Source organism: Sebastes umbrosus, chromosome 4 (genome assembly GCF_015220745.1).
Source record: "Sebastes umbrosus isolate fSebUmb1 chromosome 4, fSebUmb1.pri, whole genome shotgun sequence".
Lineage (NCBI taxonomy): Eukaryota > Metazoa > Chordata > Actinopteri > Perciformes > Sebastidae > Sebastes > Sebastes umbrosus.
The window spans coordinates 34,930,750-34,943,770 of NC_051272.1; the positions used below are offsets into that span (position 1 = coordinate 34,930,750).

Consider the following 13,021-nt stretch of genomic DNA (forward strand, 5'->3'; position numbering starts at 1 on the left):
GGACAATTTTTCAGACTTTTTTTTCAGACTTTTTTTTCAAACATTTTTTTCCGGACATTTTTTCAGACTTTTTTTCAGACTTTTTTTTTCAAACATTTTTTTCCGGACATTTTTTCAGACTTTTCTTCAGAATTCTTTTTTCAACATTTTTTTCAGCAACTTTTTTTGAACTTTTTTTTTCAGACATTTTTTCAACATCTTTTTTTCAGACATTTTTTCAACATTTTTTTCTTTTTTCTTTTTTTACCTTTTTCAGACATTTTTTCAACATTATTTTTCAGACAATTTTTTCAGACTTTCTTTTCAACTTTTTTTTTTCAGAAATTTTTTTCAGCGACTTTTTTCCAACTTTTTTTTTCAGACATTTTTTCAACATTTGTTTTCTGACAATTTTTCAACATTTTTTTCAGCAACTTTTTTCCAACTTTTTTTTTCAGACATTTTTTCAACATTTTTTTTCAGACTTTTTTTTTCAGACATTTTTTTTCGAACTTTTTTTCAGACATTTTTTTCAGCAACTTTTTTCCGGACATTTTTTCAGACTTTTTTTCAGGATTCTTTTTGAGACATTTTTTTCAAACATTTTTTTCCGGACATTTTTTCAGACTTTTTTTTTCAGACATTTTTTTGAGCAACTTTTTTCCAACTTTTTTTTCAGACATTTTTTTCAAACATGTTTTTCCGGACATTTTTTCAGACATTTTTTTCAGAATTCTTTTTGAGACATTTTTTTCCAGACATTTTTTCAGACTTTTTTTTCAACATTTCTTTTTCAGACTTTTTTTTCCAACTTTTAACCGGACAATCAGACATTTTTTAGACTTTTTTAGGGACATTTTTCAGACATTTTTTTCTTTTTTCTTTTTTACCCTTTTCAGACATTTTTTCAGATTTTTTTTTAAGGACATTTTTTTTCAAACTTTGTTTTTAAGGATATTTTTTTAAACTTTTTTTTCAAACTTTTTTTTTCAGACATTTTTTTCAATTTTTTTTCAGACATTTTTTTCAGCAACTTTTTTCCAACTTTTTTTTTCAGAAATTTTTTTTAAACATTTTTTTCCAACTTTTTTTTCCGACTTTTTTTTCAACATCTTTTTTCAGACATTTTTTCCAACTTTTTTTTTCAGACATTTTTTCAAACTTTTTTTTTCAGACTTTTTTTTCAAACATTTTTTTCTGGACATTTTTTCAGACATCTTTTTCAACAACTTTTTTCCAACTTTTTTTTTCAGACATTTTTTTCAAACATTTTTTTCCGGACATTTTTTCAGACTTTTTTTTTCAACATTTTTTTTCAGACATTTTTTTTTTCTTTTTACCTTTTTCAGACATTTTTCAGACTTTTTTTATAGACTTTTTTTCTAGAATTTTTCAAACTTTTTTTCAGACATTTTTTAGACTTTTTTTGGGACATTTTTCAGACTTTCTTCTTTTTTCTTTTTTTTTTTTACCATTTTCAGACTTTTTTTTAACGGACATTTTTTCAGACTTTTTTTTCCAACATCTTTCAAACTTTTTTTTGACATTTATTTCAGACATGTTTCAGACTTTTTTTTAAAGAAATTTTTTTTTGATGAAAAATAATTTTTCTGTTGGAGTTGGTTGTTTTTTTTCTTTATTATTGTTATTATTTACTTATTGATTTATTTATTTATCTCCCTTATTATTTTAAGTGTTGGTATTATTATTGTTATTGATATTATTATCATGACCTCATCATCACCATCATCACCTTTATTATTATTCATATTATTAATATATGTTTATGTGTATATAATGTATTATATATATATTTTACTCACTTATTTTCTTTTTGTTTTGTTTTTGTTCCCCCTATGCTCTACACATAAAGGAAGGATATCTTTATGTGTGTGTGTAGATATGTGAGCATGTGTGCAGTATATGTGTTTAAGAGTAGATATATGTCATATATGACAATCTAACCTCATTCAATGCCAAACACACACCCATTATCCACATCAGACACACACACACACACACACACACACACACATTCTTCAACCTGCTTTTATCCCCTTGTGTTGTTTTTGTTTTGTTTTGTTTTGTTTTTGTACTTTATTTGTCTTCTCTGTATAATATATTTTGGTCTTCTTTATATATGTCCGTGCACATGTCTTCACTTGTTTTTGTAATCACTTTATAACACAATAAAAAAAATAAAATATATATATATGAGTGGTATTTCCAATATTTTATTGTTCAACACAGGCCCTTTCAGTAGAATATGACAATAGAATAGAAATAATGTTTTTTTTACTTTTGTACGACAGTTAGCAGGCGGATGTTTTACTGGCGTCCGGTAGTCGCTTTCAGTCCAAAATGGCGGAAGCGTAGCTCTGCTGCTGCTGGGCGCTGATGTTGCAATGGAACAAACAATTGACTTTCACTTCTTGGTAATATATGTTCTTTAATGAAAACACAGTTATGAATATTATATTCCATTTCTGCTAATAGATCCCCCGAAATGCCACCCACTGGTCCTTTGAGAGACAGTTTTGACCTCCGTGACGTCACTAGCAAAGCTTCATTCCTCAGAAGTCCATCAGATGTGTGTAAGGTCCGTTGGTGTCGAGCTTCAGCACCTGTCTGTTTCCATACGTCCCGTGTTTCACCGTCACATCAGCCGAAGCAGCCGTCAGCTCCTTCTCGCACAGAGAGACGAAGGCCCCGTAGAGCCGCAGCCCGTCCTCTTTGCTGATGTTGTTGTGGTACTGCATGGCCCTGCCTTTGGCCTTCCCGCCCAGCGTGGCCTGAGGGACGATCAGCACGCTGCCGGGGAGCTCCAGCACCGACGCCATCTTCCCCGAGTCGGACTCACACAGCCGCAGGTTCAACAGCGTGGACACTGGACGGGGTAGAGAGAGGGAGGACACAATATTCACACCTCATAGTGGGATTTACAGGAAGTGCACAGCAGGACGGGGTTAAATCTAAATCAGGTTTATTGTCAAGTTTTCACATAAGAAGGAATTTGCATTTAGAGATGATCTGATATCATTTTTTCCTTCCCGATCTTGTGGTATCGGCTGATACTGAGTGTTGATCTGATACTAGCGTTATTATTATTATTGACAGCTGTGACAAACTACCTGCATCAGTTCTTCTTCGCTGCTCTAAAACAGTAGTTGCCGTGGCAACCATGATACATCCAGGGCGACAGCACAGTGAAGGCTACTGGTTTGGAGCGGCGAAGAGGAATTGATTTACGGTTAAACAAGTTGTTTTTTAATGGGTTAATTAATAAATTATCGGCTCGGATCGGTGCATAGACTGGCGTACTCGCCGATACCCAATTAAAAATTTTGGGCTGTACTTGCTTTAGTGTTTTTGTGCATAATTACATACAGCGAGAAAAGAAAAAACAAGTACTACAAAGGTCAAGAATAATAAATAGAAAAAAAGTACAATAAAAATATGAAAAAGATATCAAAATATGTGTAAAATATGTTTTAAAATGAAAAGAGCTGTACAGTATTTGCACTTAATTGCATTTAATATAATGTGCAAAATACTGACCAAGGAAAATGTGCGTTAATGTAAAGCGCTGAGTCAGATGTGGAGACTTTATGTTTATGTATTATGGAGGTCAAAAGAAAAAGGTCACTGACCCATCTTGGGCAGGATGTCGTCTGTGGCTCCTTTAAAGAAACAGATATAAATCACCATTCCTCTGTCGATCTGAAAACACAAAGTGTCATTAATGATGTGACAAAACAAGACATTTAAGGACGTCATCTTGGGCTTTAAGGAAACACTGGTGCAGTGAGGCTTTCTCTTGATTTCATAAGTTTTTATTTTGTGGTTTGCACTTTTATTTATTCTCCTGCCTGTTTAACTAAAGTCTCTCTTTTTTATATATACTTTCTTTTATTTCCTTCTTATTTCCTCTTCCTGTAAAGCACTTAATAACTTGTATAAATAAATTATTTCCTTGCTTGCTATTTAATTTTAACTGCAACTATAAGCCTACGAATATTACTAATATTAATATATATCTACAATATATATAAAATATTATATATAGTGTATATTGTCATTCTTTTTGTTTTAAAATATTAATGTTGTAGTTTGCTTGCTCCTTATTAACTGCAACAATTAGACTACCAATATATATATATATATATATATATATATATATATATATATATATATATATAAAACATTGTATATAATATATTGTCATTCTGTTTATTATTCTGTTTATTTATTTTTTACTAATTCTCTCATTTTTATTATTCTTAATTGTCTCTTTTTTTAATTTCACTTATATATTTTAGCATCTACTGACCTTTTATTGTCTAATTTTATTATATTTTAATTAATATATTAATAATATTATATTATAATATATAATATAATATTTAATTGATCTGTCCTTGTTTGAATGTGTTACATGTGATGATCTCACCTGGACGAACTGGGCCTCTGATTGGTCCTCTGCTGGTCTCACCTGCAGTCTGGCCTGCAGACACTGCTGCAGCACCACCCGGGCTGCAGGAGCACCAACTTTATCTGTCATTATACTCACAAGTTATTATAATTATTATACTGATTTAAACTGGTTTAAACTCTGTTCTCTTTATAAACGAGGCTGCAGAATGAACTGGTCCAATCTGAAGAGTTTAACAGCAAACAACAGAACAATACTGATTTATAAACTGACAGAAATGTTCAATGAATGCAAAAAGAAATCAACATGAAATCACAAGTAAACTCATGCAACACACTTCCGTAATAACGTCAACTAAAGTCACCCAAAGGTGCTCAAAGCTGCGCATCATTTTTGCAGCATTTCATTTTCTTTCTTTCTTTCTATTATTATTATTTATTTATTTATTTTTTAACTATTTAAAATTACAGAACGAAAAAACAACAACAATTAAATTAGATAAATACATTTTATATTTTTTGTACATGGTCCCTGACAAATAAATGTAAAAAAAATATCTTACCAGTGCTATTTTCTAATTAAGATCCAGATAATTGTGAAATTGGATTAATTATTCTATTCTATCGTTATTTTTTTGCAGCATTTCATTTTCTTTCTTTTTATTATTATTATTATTTATTTATTTTTTAAACTATTTAAAATTACAGAACGAAAAAAACGACAATTAAATTAGATACATAAATATTTTTTGTACATGGTCCCTGACAAATAAATGTAATAAAACAAAATAGAAATAAAAAAAATATATAGTAAAGAAATAAACACAAGATATGAGATTATATTTGTAAAGAACAATAAAAGAAAAGGATCAAATCAGGGATTATCAAAGCAAAAATAAATTTATGTTAAATATTTATGTATTTTAAAATATAAATATTCAAGAAAAAATTTAAATAAATGATATTTTGATGTAAAATATTTGCCTCTGAGATGTAGTGGGGTAAAAGTATAAAGTAAAATGGAAATACAGGTACAAATACCTTACCAGTGTGATTTTCTAATTAAGATCGAGGTAATTGTGAAATTGGATTGATTATTGTATTCTATTGTCTATTCCCAAACGGATTAATTGATTAATAATGCATTCATTAGTAACTATACAGAAAACACAACATTATTCAAGTTTAAAGAAATAAAAAAATATATTTAGAGAAGGAAATAAAAATACAAAAACAAAACACACGCATGCGTTTTTTTTTGCGCAGGCTTGAGGCGCACCAAGCTGCCAGCTAGCAGAGGAGCATGTAAACATCTGAACATCTGAACATGAACATGGCTCAGCTCTCCTCCAGCAGACTGACTCATCTACTGAGGACATCCTTTATTAAACTCTCAATAACACCAATAACACCTGGACCTGCGTGTTGTGTTCAGTTCACCCGCTGCCAGGTGAGATTAGAGATCAGTCTGCTACTGGGAGCTACAGCTAACAACTTCATGCCCAAACACTGTTTTCAATTTCTCACCAAACTCCAGGTTAAATTCTGTCAATTTAGCGTTGCCTTTCTCAGAAGCAAAAACACAGTGCCTGTACCATGTATGTTTGGATGTTTTCTGAAATGTTTGGGACTGCTGGTAAATTCAGCAGCATTTATTTTATTAAAATCAAAAAATAACATGTTGAGGTTATATATCATAAAGAGAATAAACCAAAGAGTTTTTTATGGGAACATTTTGACACTTTAAGTTTTCGATCACTTGTTTCTTCATAGTGTACTTTCAGTGATGTTACAGTAAGTCTTAACTTTGTCTTTCTAAAACCTATAGAGAGCCTACTTTTTATACTAGAGATGTCACAGCCCGGCTCAGGAGCTGTGACAAAAACGGGAGACACACGGGTATACTGAATAAATAAAGTGATTTGTTAACCAAAACTATGTAAAAAGTCAAAAGAATGTCTGGGAGGAATCTGTAGAGTCAGTAATGTAGGGAGTGGATGTGTGAAAATGTGCTGCATGGATGTTGTGCTGTAAAACAAAGAACCAAAACCATGTAACAAAGGTAAAATGTGCAAGGACGTCTGCCAGCCCAAGACTGCTGCATGCTTTGACTTATATGCAGGGAGTACACCTGGCCCAGGTGTGTCCCATGTTGCTGATTAGCCTCATCAGGTCTGCAGCCCTGATGAGAGAAAGCAAACACAGTACAAGATCCAAACACAGAGAGGCCGTCACAGATGATAAAAGATTTTTTTTCCAACCAGGTCTGGAATGGAAACCAGCAACTCTGAAGTCACAGCTTCTTAATCCTCAGGTTGTTTTCATGGCGTACCTGACTGTTGTGTTACTATTTCTCACAGAGGTCGGTGGACCCTAAGGCGTTACAGGAGAGGCAGAAGCAGCAGATGGCGAAAGGTCTTCCCAGACAGAAGCCCATCACGGGGGTCAAACAGGTCGTCGTTGTGGCTTCAGGGAAAGGTGGCGTGGGCAAGTCCACCACCGCAGGTACCTTTATTCACTAGAGCAAATACATCCAAAGCTTTAGGAGTCTGTAATGGATGTTTTGGACTGACTGATGTCACATATTTGATGCTCAATAATCTGCAGAAAACAGACAAAAACAGATGCTTTGAATTGAAAAATAATTGAAATACTTTCCAACCAGCCTGTTTTTCTGTCTCTGCAGTGAATTTAGCTCTCGGAATATTGGCCAACGATCCAGTAAGGAGTCTCCTCTCTCATATCACTTTTTAGCCAATAATTTGGGTCAGTTTTGGCCTTTCAGGACTCACAGAGTTGAACTGAAATGATCAGAGTATATCGTGCGGTGGTGGTACACAGTGTAGGAGATAGTTACAGAGTCTTCTCTTCTCTCTTTCTTCAGTCTTTGTCAGTTGGTCTGTTGGACGCTGACATTCACGGCCCGTCGATTCCCAAACTGATGAACCTGAAGGGAAACCCGGAGCTCAGTGACAGTACGCCTCATTGTTCATCTTTCTCTTTTATAAAGAACGTCACCTTATCATTGGTTTTTAATGTAGTGGTACAGTAGAGTGGTTTCTGTAACTGTTTTCATGTTTCTTCCAGACAATCTGATGATCCCTCTCACCAACTACGGGGTTCCTTGGTGAGTCTTTCCAGTCAAAACATTATGCTATCCTTCCCCTTTAGCTTTCACCAGGGTTATTATATTAAACTAAAACAAAAATAAGCAGTGAAAAATATTTTTAGTAATCTGAAAATAAATAAAAAAATATATCCTTTAAGAAAAACTAAACTAAAAGTATATTTCCTGGTTAAAAAACTAATATAAATAAAAATAAAAGTATTGGTAATTGATTTACTATAATAAATATATACATACATTTGAATAAAGCAGCATATTTGTCCACTCCCATGTTGATAAGAGTATTAAATACTTGACAAATCTCCCTTTAAGGTACATTTTGAACAAATAAATAATGTGCAATAAATCCCGATTAAATATTTTAATCGATTGATAGCCCTACTAAATATAAAAAACTAAAACTAAACCTTTTCTGAAAACCTAAAACTAACAAACACTCTGAAAACTAACTAAAACTGAAATAAAATGAAATTGAAAAGTCCCAAAGAAACAAAAAAACCCTCAGTTTGACCTGCCCTGCCTCCTCTTTTTAACGTCTCTCAGCATGTCGATGGGGTTCCTAGTGGACGAAGCGGCTCCGATCGTGTGGAGGGGGCTGATGGTGATGTCAGCGCTAGAGAAACTGCTCAGACAGGTGAGAACGTTATAAATATCCAGCTGAGGTCGGACAACGAAACGGGAAGGAATCCTAATAAACTAAGGTGTGTGTGTGTGTTTGTAGGTGGACTGGGGGTCTTTGGACTATCTGGTGGTGGACATGCCTCCTGGGACGGGAGACGTTCAGCTGTCAATCTCCCAGAACATCCCAGTAGCAGGTCAGTCACACACACACTGCTGCAGTATACTGGTGACGGCACTCATTAAATATTAGATTATAAAGTCATCAAAGTCTAAATCTGAATTTAGATTTATTCTGGATGTTTACAGCAACAACAGAGGAAGTGAAAGCTGCTCAGTGTAACGTGAAGTTGTGTTTTGTTGTGCAGGTGCTGTCATCGTGTCGACGCCGCAGGACATCGCCCTGCTGGATGCTCGCAGAGGAGCCGAGATGTTCAAGAAAGTTAACGTGCCGGTAATAATAATAATAATAATGTGTGTGTGTTATTTCTCTACAGATATGAGGGCTGAAGCTACAGGAGGGTAATCATCATGTTGTGTTCCTGTGATGTTCCTGCAGGTTCTCGGTTTGGTGCAGAACATGAGCGTCTTCCAGTGTCCCAACTGTAACCACCAGACTCACATCTTCGGCTCCGACGGGGCCCGGCAGCTCGCCGACACTCTGGGAGTCAGGTTATTAGGTACGTTAACGTTAGGAGGACCAGCGAGGGCATCAGCTGATCATTTAGGAGGAAAGACAGCAGGCTGTTGCATCAGCTGTGTGGAAGTCACAGAACTGGTTGAGTTTCAGAGTCTTTGTTTCCTACATTCTGGTGACTTTAAAGAATGAAAATAACAAAATAATAAGTTCACTGCAACAGCACTTTTTTGTTGAATAGGCCTCCTCTATATCTTTACATACACAATAGCTGTTTGATGCTGTTTTAATGCTCTTTAGCAGCTTTCATTTCCTGTTTCACTCTACAGAACAAACTGATTTCACCTTTTAATGTCTTATTCTATCTCCAGGTGACGTTCCTCTTCATCTCAACATCAGAGAGATGTCAGACAGAGGAAGACCAGTGGTCGTCTCTTCTCCTGACAGCCCAGAGGTTTCTATTCTATTCTATTCTTTTCTATTCTACTACTTCTGTTGTAGTGTATTTGAGGTGTATTTTAGATGTATTTTTATGTGTTTAGTGCTTTACTGTGTTTGTGTTTACTCTCTAGGCGGAGGCGTACAGGAAGGTGGCGGCGGCCGTGGTCCAGAGACTCGAGGAAGTGAACACTTGATCGATGTAAACTGGGAGCGAACACGAAGACACTCCATGACACGTACACACAAAACAAACAGCGTACATGTGACACACAAACTGAAACGCACAAACTTCTTCTTTGCTGTTGTGACGCACAATAAGTTCAATCCAAAGCACTACTGTGTACTGTGTGTATTAGTACTGCAGTGTTACTGAATAAATGTGATTCTTTTAGCTGTGTGATGATATTTAATAAATCTGAGTTTTCTGTTTCCTGTATTTAAACTTCATTACCCAGAGTTCCAGTGCAAGGCTAGTTTATTTATACAGCAAACAAAGGCGATTCAAAGTGCTTTACATAAGCATAACAAGCATTAAGATGCAAAACAAATAAAACAGAAAATAATATAATTTAAAAAAAAGTAAATAAATAAAAATGCAGTCTAATAATGACAACAAATAAAAAAATATAAAAACAGTCTAATGCCTTTAAAAATTCAGTTTTATAATGTCAACAATAAATGAATAAATATAAAAACAGTCTCATGCCTCAAAATGCTAAATGCTAAGTAATAATGAAAGAAAATAAATAATAAAACAGCTAAGATGACGATAATGTTATATATGGGTTTGAGAAACGCTGTTGGATCTGACTCCTCGGTTTGGATCGGAGATAAGATTTTCCTGCAAAATCTGAACAAAAATTGGATTCAAGCTGTAAAACATCTGCAGATTTATATAAAAAAATCTGTCTTTTGCTGCTGCTTTAATATTTTTGTCAATATCTAATTCCCTGTATCATAATTTACATGCTTATTTATCAATAAATGACATTTTCTTGTTCTTCTAAGAAAACAAAACTATCACCATGTCATGTATGTAATTTGTAATTGACAAATGTATATTTTCTCAAACCATTAAAATATGAATTTACATTAATTCTGGATGTTTTATTGGTTTCTCAGATGGTTCAAAGACAAAATCTAAATGTATTATTGTGTATAATAATAACATAAACAAGCCTGATGTTCGTGTCATGCAAACCAAGCAAGAAGGATATGTCTCTTCCTGTTTACGTCTTTGTTTGGATCAGGAGATAAGGTTGTAATTTGGGAAATAAAATCTGTCATCGTGCAGCGAACTGAATGTTTTTTATTCCAGATTGACGGACGAAGAGTCTACGAGGAAACATCAGATCACCGGAGATTTATCTTTCTGGAAAACACACGGAATTGTTTTTGTAAAAGAAGAAAAGCTGAAAATGACCTGATGACCCTTTAATGTTGGAGGATTTTAATGCACTTCCACCGACTAACAGCAGAGGGAGCTGGTTGCATATTGAATAAAAAAATGTCATCACATCATAAAATATTTAATTTATTTTCTTTCATCTGAACCTGAACGTCTTCATCAGCTGATGTTTGTTTTTATTGACAAAAGGATAATATACAAAAAAATTCAGGTAAACAATAACAAAACATATATAAGTGATATAATACAAATACATATGAAGAGCATATGAGATTAAAAGACAAATATATTTAAAGGAGTACATATATACTCAGATATAATCATTCAATCACAGGTTTAAGTGTCAAAAGTGTGTTATGATTTACAGAAAACAATCATTTTGCATGTTTAGGCTTAATTTTTATAATAATAAAAAATATATAATATCATTATCATATTTGTGAGAAGATTCACCATCAGTCTACAAATTATTTTAAAATATTTTAGGTTTTGCATATTGTGTTTTCTTCATTTAGCACATAACATTATTCTATTACATCATTACTATTATTCTTTTTAATAATATTTACAATTTGTTTTAGTTACATTTTATTATTCACTTTTTATTTACAGTTATATATGTAGACAGGTTATCTTTTTTTTTTACTTTAAATTTTACGATTTATTTATTTTTCACTGAGCTCATCAAATTTCAGCCGTCATTGTTTCATGTTTCTAATAATTTGTTTGGCCTTTATTTACTATTTATTTATTTATTTATTTATTTATTTATTTATTATAAATTATTCATCTTTGACCAGTAGTGACAGCCCTACTAGTTAAACAATTCAGAAATATTACAGGGGGCGTTTAAAAGCTAAAGAGAGACAGATATTTCCCTTTTAGGAGTTGGTGGAGACCAAAACCAGAGCTAAAAAAGAGGGGATATCAGACATCAGATGGACAGAAACATGATTTGGAATGAATATTCATGTTGCTCTGTGTCTCTTAAATGTATAAACTTGTTGTTTAACAACGTTTACAAGGCAATAATATAAGCCAGGGCTGTGTTTAGTAGCTTATTGTAGAGTTATTCTGCCCTAGATGTCCAAAAATGTCAACCTTTGTAACTTTAGTAATTTATTTCATATGTATCCTCGTGACCTGTATGAAACAATCTGCCTTTATTATCTTTCTCCACTCATTTATTCATGTTTTTTTCTCTTTTAAATTCATCCCCAGTCTGTAAACCTCTTTGTTTGTTCTGATCATGACGGAGTCACATGACGAGAGAGGAGTCTTTGAGGCGTTGGGTCATAACAGGAGTTTTCTTCACACACTCTTCGCCAGAAACTGTTGACCGACTGCAGCTGTGAAGTGTCTCAGTGTGAAGGCGCTGATCAACCCTCCGTATACTGGAAACACACACACACACACACACACACACACACACACACACACACACACACACACACACGCACACACACACACACAAATACAAAGATAAGAGATTTTCCCAGAAGTCCGTTTGAACTTTTGGTTTCTTCTGAAGACTTTCCTCTAAACTTTCCACCAAATTCACATCAAGAAGTATATATCACACATCTGCAGACTTTTCTCTATTTTCTTTTCAAAAACTTTAAATCCTTAAGATTTATTTTCATTATAAATATATATTTAAAAAAAAAAAAAGGCATGTTGATTTATTGCCTGCATTTTTTCCAGCGACTCCCATTTGATGAATTTGCATTCCGGTAACAGCCTCTCCATAAAGTGGTTTTCATTTTCACTGGTGGAGCTTTTCACTTTTCCTGAATGGGATTCAAATTGCACGCCCACGCACGAGGGCTTCACAGGGAATTACAGTATGCATATCACATAATGTGGAGGACAACATTCAGTCTTCAGTCTGCTTTATTAAAACAAGAGAGGCGATCAATCCTCTCTGCTCACAGTTCTCTTCGTAGCTATACAAAGTATTCCACGTAATCAGTTCGTATTTAATCCACATAATTGTGAAACAGGGAGTTTAAAGAGCGACAAACGCTGCGTAGGGAAGAGGTCGGGGTGGATCGGTGGTCAAAAAAACACCGGACTTTCACCCAGGAGACCGCTGTTAATATCCGGTGTGAAACCAGAAGTCAACGTTGATTTATTTGTAACTTCCGTACTAAAGTTACGCCACTTCTGGAGTTATTTTAAACCAAACCACCATCTTTTCCTAAACCTAACCAAGTAGCTTTGTTGCCTAAACCTGAACCAAGTATTTCAAATGGCCCCCTGATCATTCATGCTGCTGGACAGTCATGGAAAAAATGCACAAAAAATAACATTTTCGCAAGATATCATATGAACCATTGTATGAGGACAGTTTGTTTGGGTGCATTTTGATCAGATATAA

The 13,021-nt window shown here is 33.9% G+C and overlaps 2 protein-coding genes across 3 annotated transcripts; one reads left to right on the top strand and one right to left on the bottom strand.

The window, feature by feature from the left end:
- Nucleotides 1–2,379: 2,379 nt before the first annotated feature.
- LOC119486154 (D-aminoacyl-tRNA deacylase 2-like) lies at nucleotides 2,380–4,779 on the bottom strand. The gene is made up of 3 exons (XM_037766043.1): nucleotides 4,430–4,779; nucleotides 3,630–3,699; nucleotides 2,380–2,866 (listed from the first exon to the last, which is right to left on the bottom strand). Exons 1-3 carry the CDS (start codon nucleotides 4,538–4,540, stop codon nucleotides 2,553–2,555), a joined length of 495 nt encoding a protein of 164 aa, XP_037621971.1. The 5' UTR covers nucleotides 4,541–4,779; the 3' UTR covers nucleotides 2,380–2,552.
- Nucleotides 4,780–5,680: 901 nt separating this feature from the next.
- nubpl (nucleotide binding protein-like) lies at nucleotides 5,681–9,666 on the top strand. 2 transcript variants are annotated; one of them, XM_037768680.1, is made up of 11 exons: nucleotides 5,681–5,860; nucleotides 6,771–6,915; nucleotides 7,097–7,131; nucleotides 7,295–7,385; nucleotides 7,498–7,537; nucleotides 8,081–8,171; nucleotides 8,259–8,352; nucleotides 8,524–8,609; nucleotides 8,715–8,835; nucleotides 9,164–9,246; nucleotides 9,365–9,666. In XM_037768680.1, exons 1-11 carry the CDS (start codon nucleotides 5,738–5,740, stop codon nucleotides 9,425–9,427), a joined length of 972 nt encoding a protein of 323 aa, XP_037624608.1. In that variant the 5' UTR covers nucleotides 5,681–5,737; the 3' UTR covers nucleotides 9,428–9,666. The 2 variants fall into 2 exon arrangements, with proteins under 2 accessions (XP_037624608.1, XP_037624610.1); XM_037768682.1 differs by lacking the exon at nucleotides 5,681–5,860 and adding an exon at nucleotides 6,516–6,674.
- Nucleotides 9,667–13,021: the final 3,355 nt, after the last annotated feature.